The 13752-nt window shown below is 36.3% G+C and overlaps 2 protein-coding genes across 2 annotated transcripts in view; both read right to left on the bottom strand.

Annotated features, from left to right (window-relative positions):
• LOC118738182 overlaps window positions 1-871 on the bottom strand; it is an 8749-nt gene extending 7878 nt beyond the window's left edge. Inside the window, exon 1 of the mRNA XM_036469106.1 lies at window positions 242-871. Coding sequence (XP_036324999.1) covers window positions 242-473 — 232 coding nt within the window. The 5' untranslated portion in view covers window positions 474-871. The remainder of the gene's footprint in view (window positions 1-241) is intronic.
• Window positions 872-6170: 5299 nt separating this feature from the next.
• Window positions 6171-12110, bottom strand: LOC118738447 (protein yellow-like). Its single transcript, XM_036469385.1, has 4 exons — window positions 11969-12110; window positions 7463-7719; window positions 7206-7393; window positions 6171-7140 (listed from the first exon to the last, which is right to left on the bottom strand). Coding segments are annotated over exons 1-4 (1308 nt in total). The 5' UTR covers window positions 11971-12110; the 3' UTR covers window positions 6171-6279.
• Window positions 12111-13752: the final 1642 nt, after the last annotated feature.

The following is a 13752-nucleotide window of genomic DNA, read 5'->3' as shown; positions in this document are numbered from 1 at the left end:
AAAAAGAAGTCTGATGAGGAGATGTGGTGATCTCCGAAATAGTGCTATAACTTCTACCGCTTAGACTTTGTTGCTTTTTCAATTTTTCCTAATAAACAATCGTGGTACAAAGCTCAATAAAAATATTAAAAATAAAATGTTAACAAGCCACAATAACATTGACAAAAATCCAAATATTTAATGCATGCTTTGTACTGCAATATGTAGATATGTATGTAGGTATGTATGTATGTACACTCACCACCGTACTCCACATCAACATCTACTGGCAAGAGCTTATCTTGTGCAAATCGTATAGCATCCAGCGTCGATGGCTGCTGATAACTCTCCGGCACCGTTAATTTCAGCTCAGTCCATTTATGAAGCGTTACGAATTCTTTCCTTTGTAACACTGGCCGACCATCACTTTCTGCAACACCTGCTATGGTCATGCCTGTCAGCAGTTGTGCCAAACAACAATAGATCAGCCACATTCTATATGACAATAGGTAGGCCTTTTCAAACACACAAAGGCGCCTCCTAATAGGTACACAAATATTTAACGAATACTCCAAATTTAAAAAAAAAAAAAACCAAAATTAAAAGCAGTTAAAAAAATTGCTGAGCTGTTGAGCGTATAACGTCTGCACAGACACGTTTCCAAAGTCTTACTGAATGCGCCTTCAATGGTTGCGTGCTGGCATGCAGCATCCTCTTCAAATGCCATTTGCTGGAGTAAGAAACACACTTACGCACATACATACAAATGTCCGCCACTCTGTCTGTTTGCCTGTCTGGCTTTTATGTAGGCGCTAACCAAGTCTAATTAGCCAACAAAATTCTCGAATGCAGCCAAACGTCAAAATAAACCGTCCACTTCATGCCGAATGCATTGAGGATTCACTTCATTCTGCAGACTGCGTACATATGCACATACATATGTATGTACATAGTGCAACAACAATAGATATTCATAAAGGTGCGCTATACATAAGTGTTTGGGCCATTAAATACTCCAATACGTATTACTTTGGCTGCTTTGGATGGAAAGCATCTGCACAACTCTTGACCGAGGTCTATTTTATTGAAAACTTTGTTATGCAAAATTGGTGCAATGTATTTCATTGAAAGTATTGATCATAGCTAGCTATCACTTTGCTGCACTTTTCTGGCAATTCCTGAATTTTATGCCAATAAAACTGCAGGTCTTTGGAGACCAAGAGCACATAAGGGCGTTCTGCATCAAGGTAAGTGCTATAAGGCGTGTGGGTTAGGACTTTCCATCCGCAACAGCTCGCTTCAATCGCATCACTTGTTCTCAGTAGAGGTCGATTGTCTGATCATTTTTCAGAAGCTCATGATACAGGAATCTCTTCTGATGGCACCAAATGCAGAGCATTATCTTGCTGCCAAAGATATTTTCCTTTTGCATAGATGGTCCATGTTCGGCGTGCTTAACATACGCCTTCTTGCGCTTGGCACGGTTGTATGAAAACAATTTTAAATGGCCGGTGACAATACAATGCAAAAACGACTTCGGTTTGTATCCTTGAAGGAGCAATTGGAAAACAGTTACACGCCGTGCGATATATCTTGGGTTGAACTCGTGTGGAACACAGTAACCAACTTTTTGGACAACAAAAAAAAAGGCTTTCAATCGCTATGCAATCTATGTCTTGTTAAGTCCCGCCTATTATTGCCGAAAGTTCTTCAAGCCCCCGTTTACATACGCAGATTACCTCCTTTCTCGCTCCATGTCGGTTGTGCCGACTTTTGCAACGCCGAAACCAGTACTCACAAGCTGAAAAATCTTCGCTTTTAATCAGATTACATGTTTATTAATCACACTCTTAAACAAGGAATTCCTATTATAGTGGTAACCCTCTGCCGAGTATAAACATATGCACAAATGATGTGCAAACTCCCAGGTGCCCTTCTTTTTCCGGTACTGTTTTGTCCCACCGACAAGTATGCCTGCCTACTATCGACTGAAATAGTCGTCGCACCAAAGAAAATGTGGCTTACACTATGATGAAATTACTTACACTGTTAAATATGTCTTAAAGTTGGCGCTTCCACATGAAGTCGGCTGCAACATTGTCCGGCATACTTAAACATTACTGGTGCTTTTCGTTGACGATTCTTTAAAACTCACTTGTATACCCTATACATACATATCTGGGAATCTGAAAGATATTGGGAGATAATGTACCTAAGCGAACTATTCTACATATGAGCTATTTAGAGATACGTACATAGATATGAAAAATATGTATACACCCCACCCACGGCACATCGGGTCCGCAGCAATATTAAGGGGTACGCATCAGTTTCCGTTGAGCAGCGTCCAGTCAGAACTCCAACCAAAACCGAACGTTGTCGCCTATTAAGCTGGAGAAGGTTCCTAGACCGGCCACCATCAACTTCCGGCCAAAAGGATTTTGTCAAGCGGTCGCTAAGTCGAATTTTACAGAAAAAGACCGCAGATTGCCATTGTTGATGGCTTCTTGGCTGCCTTGTATGGCCAGTTCAGCGGCATAATAGTTTCCTGCAGTATGGCTGTGCACCGGAACCCAAACCAGTCCGATGCGAAAGTAATCCGAAGCAATAGAGAGAGAGAGAGAGAGAGAGATATCAGATAATCCGAGACCCATTTTGACCTTACAATCAGCGATTTCAGTGGTCAGATTGCCGCTTGGCTGTCAATGTAGATATTTACCTCTCTCTACGGCATTGCACAACTGCGCAACTGATCGCCTTCTTCTTTGAAGGCATCTCTCTACGCTAGAGAAATCTGGTAGCCCAAATTTAATATCTAAGAGTAGTTCCTCACAGATTACACCTCCTTCAACTCCGGTAAGATTGCTAGTTTTAGGCTTGACTAAATCACTTTGAAAAACGCCACAATGTTCAGATAGACGGAAAGCGAATTGCATTCCTAATTGTTTCAAGAATACGTCTTCTGCGACTCTACATATTTATTTTATAATTTGAAGCCATCTGAAAAATCAGACAGCACCTTCAGACACCGGAGTTATGATCGTGGACCTGAACCAGTTTTGAACCGGGTTAACTGTTTTTTCTATAAAGAACTGGACCACTAACCGAACCAAAATTTTCTACAAATGTTTGATCCTGACCGAAAACGGAATCACTATTTTTTAAGGTTTCGAAAAATTCTTAATAGGCAAATTTTTCCCACCTTTTTATTTTTTATTTTGCCAAATATGGTAATGCCCAAAGGTCTGTGCGAATTTTCTTCATAAAAAAGTGTTAATAGAGATCGTTTCTTGCCAAAACAAAAAGTAGACGCTCGTCCAGCGGGTTGCGCAGAATATTTTGTAATTATTAGTATTCTTAAAAGGCAGCATACAGTTTTTTATTTTTTATTTATGTTAATATTTGTTGTAGAGTAGGGCACAACACGACTATTCTTGACCGAACATAATTTTGAGTTATACTTGTATTTCATTGTTTTCACTTTATCAATGGCAACCGACATCAATGAAAACACAAAAAGTGCTTGTAAAAAAGCATACAAGCATTTGGCTGGACGACTTTTAGCCAAATATCTTTGACTTTGTTAGCTGCTGCAGACATTTGCTTCAACGCATGTATGAGTGAGTGGATGACTGCTTTGGTGCAAAGTACAAACACATATCCTAGCACAAATGGTTCAACAGGTACAACAGCGCAACATTGGGTACAGTGGAGTCCCAATACCACAGCTCCGTTTTAGCCAAATTAAACTGATCAATAATTTTTATACCCGAGTGCACTTGTGTTCACATAACGGTTGTTTGTAACAACCAAAACGAATCGAGATAGATATAGACAAATATATACATAAGTGCTCAGAATAAATAGAGAAGTCGATTAAGCCATGTCTGTCTGTCCGTCCGTCTGTCCGTGATATCTCAACGAAATTCGGCATGTAGGTTTCCCTTTACCCAAGGTAGGTTGGTATTGAAAATGGGCGAAATCGGACTGTAACCACACCAACTTCCCATATAACGGTATTTTCGGTATATTGGATCCAAACTTTTGGAAAATGGGCGCGACCCGGCCCACTTATGATGAAATGCTGTATCACAGTAGCCGCCGCACCAATGCTTCCCAAACTCGGTACGAGCTTTTTCTACGGCCCAGCTAAGAAATCTGTTGAAAAGCTTTAAAATCGGGCAATAACCACGCCCCCTCCCATATAACGGTAATTTACAGAAACACGAAAACTGCGACAAATCAGTAAATACTGGAGCTAATTGACTAAAAATCGATAATTACAGCAACCACTTAGCTCAAAATTAGATTATTATACATTTTTGCATAATGGGCGTGGCGCCGGCCCTTATGATCACAAATGTTTATCTCGGTAACTGGTTCATCAATTTCTACCAAACTCGTTGCCCTTAATAATATTAGAACAAGGAAGAAATTCGTTGAAAATTATTCAAATCGGTCTAAAATTATATCCACTTTCCGAATAACGGTAAATTTCAGACATTCGAAAACTCCGATATTTCAATAACTGTGGACGCAAATTTACTCCAATTTAATAGTCTGCTATAGACTTATAGGAATTGGGCGTGGCACCGCCCACCTTATGACTACAAGGTGTATCTCGGTAGATTTCTACCAAACTAGGTTCAATTATTTCATTAACTCTAATTCAGCATATAATCGAAAGAGTTTGAAATTGGGAAAACCCCCTGCTTATCATGCAAATGTTGTTTAGAAAAAGTTGTAACGACGTTATTTGATACCTGCGCCGGCTATATAAAGTTCGGTTTCGCCCGGACTTATACTTCTTTACTTGTTTGGTTTCAGAGTCAATTATCGCAGCTTCCACTGTACTGTGTAAGAATAGCTTCGATAGTGATTTACGGTTGACTTGATGCACATACCACATCCACAGGAATGGATACGTACATATATAGGTATATAGACATATGAATTTACGTATGTTTTTATGTATCTGTATTAGACCGTATTACGATGTATGTGCCGAAAAAAGATCAATTTGTTTTAAGCGATTGTAAACATTTACCATGAGGGTATTTTAGAAACCCTTAAAAGACATTTAATTTTTTTGGATGTCGGATTTCTAAATATAAATGTTACACCATTGTAAATGTATTAAAAAAGCCTACTTACTTCCCACAGAAAAGAAAAATTTGAACTTTTTATGTGATACGGTCTAATGTACATACATATGTATGTACTTAGGTATATAAATTAGTATCTGCTGGTTCTTCGTTTCATCTTTTTTACCTGGAAAAGCAAACTAAAAGTGTAAACAATAAACAATAAGAACGGAACAAACAACTCATAAGTCAATTCATTCAATAATGATGCAGTCACCAATGAATGAGGGGTTATTCCAATGGTTGACCTCTCGACAAAGTGCAATGTTGTGGCATTGAGTTGCGTGTGCTATGACATCTCAGCATTTAAAAAATATAAATACGTACATATTACTCACTTTGTAAGTACCTCAAGTTGCTATAAATTGGCTGCAGGATGTATTGGTTGTCAGACCCAAAAACTACAACTCTTGTTTCTTATTAATGTATGTACATCACAAAACAAAGCACGCGAACAGTGTAATATTTGCAATAACAACAATGAAGGTAGATATGGCTTATTCCACACAAATTAAATTTTTTTAAGACGTTTTGGAAAACGAGCCAGAGGCGCTTTAACTCCTTGCCACCGTACTTAAACCGTTTATCTGGTAGGGTGGAAAGCTTTATCAGCTTTGTTGTTATTCAGCAGCGATGGGTCATTGATTCCGTCGTCAACTACTGGGTGCTCGGGTTCAGCTTCACGACTTACCAACGACGCCCTGCTGAGTTTTTTTAATTTTTGTCTTTTTCGTTGCCTTCGACTGGAATATTGCCTTTGTCTTTAGCTTCTTATGGGTACATATTCATTACTGTCATTTCAGTCGTTACCTATATTCTTGTACTTGTCATAGAGACTCCCCGCCCCGCAGTCGTTCGTTTTCTAGGCAACTTTTACTTCTAACTACACCGAAATGTTTTTAATCTGATAAAAAATATATAATTAGCCCCCTAAAATTGTTAAGCTTAAGATTTTACTACGGTCCCCTAAATAAAACAAATTTTATAAGCGATGTTAGTAAACGCTGATGCATTACATTAATATTTATTATATTTATTTAATGCTGACTTGTGTATGTTTCTCGAGAGCTCTTAGTTCTATAAACATACTTACACAATTGTAAGTGGATGTGTAAAAACTATTCAAAATATTATGAATTTACTGATGTTCCGTTGTCTAGCAAGATCTTCCGTTTAGCAACTCCTCAACACCACATTTGAGAATACGATAATTGGTCTCATCAAAATTCGTGGTACCCGTGAATGACTTTTGTAATCGATTTGTTACCATCCACACTTCCTCTTTGCCCTTTAAATTCTTTATCACCTTCAAGCCACTGATAAATTGCAGCGTTTTTGGATTTTCAGCTAGCAACTTGCGATTTGCAAATGTATACGGTGTTAGTATGTTCCAACCGAAAATACCAATCGGCTCAAGATGTCCACAAAGCAATACACCATTCGATGTCATAGCCGGCGTAGCACACTGTACACCACGTTTGCCCAAGAGCAAAAAGTGTTCCAAACCAGAATTAATACCATTATTCCAATAGGTTGGATCATTGACTATATCCAATGGAATCGCAATTTGTGCATCATTGGAGAGCGCATGAAAGTATAACATGCGACGTACACCCAATTGTCTAGGCGTCACAGCGAAACCGAATGCGCCGTCCAAGAGCTCAAAACTCTCACCGGCTATAGTGTGCGTACCAAAGTCAGGATCGGGGAAGGTGTATTTATTTTCAACACGCCACGATCGACCATTCGCCACATCGTACACTACAAAGCCGGTACCAGTGGGGTCTGCCATGTAGACGAAAGCTTCTTGACAAGTGCCAAGCGGTGCTGGGTCCGCAATGTCCACATACGGTGTAACAAAACGACTAATTGTGGGTTTGAACATGCCTTGCGGTAGACGATAACGGTGAACCACTCTTGTCGTGGCTATATCGAGCACAACCAATTGCGGCGCACAGTGTTGCGTGAATTCGATTTCACCGCTATCCAGTATCCACATTTTACCGCATGAATCGATCTGGTGGGATTGTACGATTTGATTATATAGTATGTTTTATTAAGCTTTACATATTTTACATATACCTGAATGCGATAAACCGACGTGAGACCGTCGCAGTCACTGCCATGCGACTTGTGCCAGTCGTAACTTGGATATGGTTGAAGTTCAGTGCCATTTGGTCGCTCCACGTCTGTCAAGTACGCCAACGAGTAGGGCACACCTCTGCCAAAACGGGGTATGGTCATGAAAATGACGGTATCTTTTTCGTTCGCTGTGAATAAGGACAAAGGTAATATCTACGCACTGCTTGTAACTGTTGATTGTTCAAACAAATATTTACGCGGATAATATACATCCACATCTATCGGCAAGGGACTATCTGGATTGTAACGTCCATCACGCAACGAAGCCTGTCTTTCAGCTTCGCTGGGAAAAGCGAATTCCAAATTTTTTGCCTCGTACTCCTTTTCCAACTTCTTATATTTATTTGATCTTACATTGTGGCCGTGGTGTTGCCTTTGATTGCCAAAGCTGGAGGAACTTTCGCTGTCAGAGATGATGAGGAAAATCCATATGAAATAAAACCAGGTTGAACGCCTGCAATAAATTGAATGGTATACCTGATGGATTGATTGTAGAATAGAAGAGTACATATTACAGTCTTAATTAAGCGCTTCATATCGCAGTTTAAATATACAACGCAACTTTATGTATTTGTATGTAAAACCAGTTCAACGTCGGATAGCGGCAACGACCTTTGTAGACTTTCTCGTGAAAGTAAGAATGTTATTGTTTTACTTAAATAAATTTGCAATACGCATTTCACATATGTAAGCAAGTATGTACGCACTTTCATACATGCAGCTCAAATCATATTACAAAGCTTATAAACAATGACTTAAACTCACTAGTTTTATTACATGTATTATATCGTCGCTGGAATAATGAAATAGTGTAACATGAAAAGTATAGTTTTGAGAAAAACGAATTGGAAGTTTTTATAAACCATTACAAACCATACAAATACCATTTCGTTTTTCGGGAATAAATTAGTGAGCCAAAGAGATATTTAAGAAAACTAAAAATTTTTCTAATAGATTAAAGGATTGTCTATCCAATGGTGCAATTATCGAATAATAGTGTATAAGGCATTTACACTGTTTCTTTATTCGAGCGACGATATTACACCGTGCGACAAAAACAAAAAAATTACAAAACACACAAAACAATGAATATACGCGTACAACCAATGTGTATTAAACAAGGTGTGATTGTCAACTCAGGTAGGCTCTCTTTTAAGGTACTATAATGTTAAAAAATATAAATAAGCGATTCAAAATTCGTAAAAAATTTTTCCAATTTGACTTTATAGGATGGCTCTTCTGAGAGCAATGTCAAATGCAATCACTATTTGTTGAATACATTTTGCGTACAACTACGAGCCACATATATTGTATAACGGCGTTTTCATTTATTTTCTCAGATTTCAGTTTTTTTTTAAGGACTTTCAAATTGCAAATATTAGACTAAATCTAAAAATTATTTCAAAAATTCAGTGCAATATAGAATAATAATATGGGTACCAAATGAAAGAGAAAACTCGGTAAAATTAAAAAAAAATTGGTTCACAAGGACGAATATGTATTGAAAATGCTCTCTTAATAAATAGATGACTTTATCCTAATCAAATAAATTTATAAAGACCAAATTCGAGGATGTGGTTAGTCCTGAACATGTAATTAAAAAACAATAAATATTCTCATTGGAAGTCGATAATACCACCAAAATATAGAGCATCCTCGATTCGGTAGGTCGTATTTTTGTGTGTTTTCTCTAAAAAAAAATGTTCCTCCATTTTAACGGGGTGGCCCCATCAATCATTTCTAGGACATCTTGTTTATGTGATGAAACACTTGAAAAATGGGGAATGAAATCCCACTTATGAATTTGTTAACCAATTTCGCTTGGATATGAAGAAGTATGTACATTAGGGTGGTAAAAAAAAAATGATAAAGTCGGAATTTTAATGCTCTCATACTGAGATTTTTGGATCCTGCAAACTTGTTTTCTAGAGAACACGAATTGATCTAGTAAATGCATGAGTATGAGGCATTGTTCCTATGGTCACCAGCTATGAAACCTAATATATGCGAATTCGAGGTTTAGGTTTAGATTAGGCGCTTTGAGCGGCCGCTAAATATAGTTTGATTAAAAAAAAAAAAACGGGTATAATTTTTTTGTGGTATTGGAATTTGCAAGGTCGTGTGAGCGTTAAAATTGCGACTTTACTTTGTTTGGACTACCTTAATGTACATACATATGCACAAATCTCGAGAACCGGCCAGTTCAAGGCTGTAAATAAGACAATTTTTAAATTTTTTAAAATTGATTGTAAAAACAATGAATTCTTGCTTGAATCATTTGGTTTAAATGCTGAAATAGTTATAAGTAAAAAACTGTAATTTTCGAAAACTCAAAGTTAGCGACATTTCATACGCATAGTTTTGTATCAAATTTGGAACAGCTTGGTGCCAGTGTGGTAGAGAGGGTTAGTCGATGATGTATAATATAGGGGAAGTTCGGCAGACATGGACCCTCTACGTTCCGAAGACTGGAATATTTTTACGTGTAAAAAATTATGATGAAAATTTGTTGAATTTTCCTAAATTTTGTAGAAAGTTTGAAACTTTGATTTATATGGTTTTGATTAAATACATAATTTAATATTTTTATAGAAAAATAACAAAAATAAATTTAACTTGAAAAAAGTGTGATTATTTAAAAAAACTTCACTTAAGTAATGACTGACAACAGATATTTTACAAAAACTGGTCGTCAATCGGATAGGCCTATTACACCATGCGACAACCCAAATAATACATGAGGATATGGGGCTCATGTATAATAAATGTGCGTTTTTTAATTTTTTTATTAGAATTTCTAAATTTTTTAAAAGGACCTTACAGTTTAAACAAGGATAGTGGTTCCAAAGAATCATATATGTAGGTCTAAAATTATACAAGGTATGGAAATATGAGTACCAAATGAAAGAGGACAGTGCACACAATCCTAAGCATTTTTATACCCGAGCGCACTTGTGCACAAGGGTATTATAACTTTGTTCACATAACGGTTGTTTGTAACAGGCAAAACGAATCGAGATAGATATAGACAAATGTATACATAAATGATCAGAATGAAAAGAGAAATCGATTAAGCGGTGACTGTCTGTCCGTCCGTCCGTCCGTCCGTCCGTCCGTCCGTCCGTCTGTGCACACGATAACTCGAGTAAAAATTGAGATATCATAACGAAAGTTCGTACATGCACTTCTATTGGGCGTGGGACGGATGGTATTGAAAATGGGCGAAATCGGACAATAACCACGCCTACCTCCCATATAACGGTAATTTTCAGAAATACGAAAACTGCGATATTTTAGTAACTACTGAAGATAATTCACTCAAAATTGACATTTAGAATAACTTTTAGACGAGAAATAAGAACATTAAAAATTTTTGAAAAATGGGCGTAGCCACGCCCACTTATAGTTACATGTGTATATTTTGGAAACCGCTGCACCAATTTCTTCCAAACTTGGCACAGTTGTTGACCCTGGTACAGCATACCAAATGGCCGAAAATGTTTAAAATCGGACAATAACCACGCCCACATCCCATATAACGGTAATTTCGAGAAATACGAAATCCTCGATAAATCAGTAAATATTAAAGCTAATTTATTCAAAATTGACGGTTGCAACAATTTTTTATCAGGAAATACGCTTATGATAAAATTTTGGAAAATGGGCGTGGCACCGCCCACTTATGATCACATTTATGTATATCGGTAACAGTTCTAGCAATTTGTACCAAACTCGGTATGATTATTGTGCTTGCCACATAAAAGCAAACCGTTGAAAATTATTGAAATCGGACTAAAATTACGGCCGCTTTTCATATAACGGTAAATTTCAGAAATGCTTGAAATTTCAATATTTCGAAATTTAAGGATGCTAGTTTACTTAATATTTATACACCCGCTTATCATGTAGCGGTAGCTTTCGGAAAGGTGGAAAACATATATTTAATACTTGCGCCGGGTATTTAATGTTCGGCTCCGCCCGAACTTAGACTTTCTTACTTGTTTTTTTTTATCGTTATCTTGTGGCACAATACCTCAAACATGTGCCTTAAAATTTTTTATCCTTTAATATCCTTTACGGTTTTCATTGATTCATATGCACTAACAGCAAAAATTCACAAAATATATATTTGTTAAGGAATTTTAATAAAATTTGCGAAGGATATTCAAGGAAAATAATTTTAAAGGACATTGTTAGGGTCTTTTACTACAGAATGGCAACGAAAAATATCGCTCTTTCATTTGATATCCATATTTCTGTGTCTTATGACCTTATTTTTGAAACCACTATCCTTATTGAAACTTAAAGGTCCTTTAAAAAAATTTTGACGTTTTATGAAAAAACTAAAAACACAGATTTGCTACACTTCACCTGTAGTTTAGCACGTATATATTTTTTCTTAAAAATTTATATTTTACATTGTATCTATTTTTAAGCTCATCTGCAAATACGCACTTTTATAAACAATTATTTTTGATTTCAGTTACTTGTATATTTTTCTATGAATTCGCATAAGTAATTGATTTCACAGTTAATTAATTAGCACTATTACATACATTCTTTTTAATTTCATAAATTAAAAATCATTTCATTTAAATAATTTTTTTTTTATAAAAATCATTTGCTTATCAATTTTTGTACACACATTTTGTTGAGCAATATGTAATATGTATGTACACTACACTATTAATTTACACACTCACATTAGTCGTCAATCTATTTACGTTTGCTAAAGTGATTAAATATTTGATTGCTATATATATATATATTTTCAAATTTGGAACCTTTTAGGTTCAAGAACAAATTGAAGAATGCTCCCCTTTAACGCTTTCGAACAGCACTGATTGTAGGCTTTACATTCATTTCTGGCTTGAGCTCGTTACCTTGTAGTTTTGTGGTGAAATTTTTTGTGCAAAAGTCGAGTTTTTCGAATTGAAATAAATGCTCGTAATTTTGGACAGAATTGTTATTGCTTTGTGCCTGATAACATTTCTTTGCATTTCTTCGCTTAAATATGCAGGAATATGAATGTAGTATGTACAAGTCAGCGTTGCCAGGTTGAAGTTTCTAACGTCATTTGGACGTTTTTCGTATCCTGTTGACGTTTGGGCGTTTTGTGTAAAAAATTACATTTTTTAACTTCCCAGTAATTTTTCTTTATTACTAAATCTTATAAGTAGAACTGATTTTGAATGATTTTCTTAATAAATCTTTGCAATCTTTGTGTTTTGCTGCAGCTGCTTCAAAAGATTGATTCTTGGACTAACGATCCCGTGTCAAAGGCTGGTTTTGTAAACACTTGAGGTTACGAGGCTTTCTGTAATGTTTGCAATAGCACATTAAAAGCCAATTCAGGAAGAGCCGTTCTATTGCAGCAGGTACGCTCGCAAAAGCATCAAAAAAGCTCTGCAGCATAAAACGTCAGAAAAAAGTAGGCGACTTTTTTAAGACTTCATTGAAAATGTAATGAACACAAAAAAGACTGAAATATTAGAAATATTATTCAATAACTTGTCCAGTAAGTACTTGCAGCGAGAGCGTAAAAGAAAAATAGAGAGTAAAATTGTGAACAAAAGAATATTTTCAGGAAAAGTTATTGAACGTAAAACTAGTAAAAACTTGCAACTTAAGCCATTTGACACTTTCTGACGGTTAAGTTTTGATGCGAAAATTTCTTTTTAATTGGGAATAGTTCCCATCGTTACAAAAACAAAAAAATGTACAATATATCGAGCCCTAACCGCCAAAATAACGTAAGCAAAATTTTCTTTTTGATGCAGAAATATTCCTAGAGCATCTAGATGCATTTCTGCATCAAAAATAAAATTTTGAAAAAAATTTCGCTTACGTTATTTTGGCGGTTAGGGCTCGATATTTAAATTTTTCACCCATATTTTCATTTTACTAATTATGTTTCACCAAATCATCCTCTTAAACAGTCTGTTTACATTTGAATTTGAAACATAACCTTACGTTTTGACTCCTGCAAATTCCTGCTAGTAAAATTTTTACTTGAAAGAATTTGCAGCTCTCTCGGGTTGTTGCGCTCTCGAATTCGCTCCCTCTTGCAAATATTTTGGGTTATTGAATGCATTTCCAGTAAAAACTTGCAAGTACTAGCAACAATTCGTAACATTTTTTTGATATTGAGTGGACCTATTGCTATTGAGCTCTAGGAATATTTCTGCATCAAAAAGATAATTTTGAAAAAAATGTAGCTTACGTTATTTTGGCGGTTAGGGCTCGATATGTAGATACCTTTGTATGCAATAAAAGTTTAATAAGAACAAGAAGTTTTTGGGTAGGAAATGACGTTTTTTCAAACCAAGAGGGACGTTTTCTCATGCCGAAGACCTGGCAACACTGGTACAAGTATAAATGAATGCACCTGAACTTGCTTATCTTATTTGTTCAACAGGTTTCCTTATTAAATGCGCTTGTTTACCCTAAAAATTAACGGGTTATTAACAATGCGCAGCAGCAGTCG

The sequence above is a fragment of the Rhagoletis pomonella genome, unplaced genomic scaffold, assembly GCF_013731165.1.
Source record: "Rhagoletis pomonella isolate Grant_MI unplaced genomic scaffold, Rhpom_1.0 Rhpom_scaffold_00004, whole genome shotgun sequence".
Taxonomy (NCBI): Eukaryota; Metazoa; Arthropoda; class Insecta; order Diptera; family Tephritidae; genus Rhagoletis; species Rhagoletis pomonella.
The sequence above is the reverse complement of the archived record's forward strand: the minus strand, read 5'-3'. Positions and strand labels throughout refer to the sequence as shown.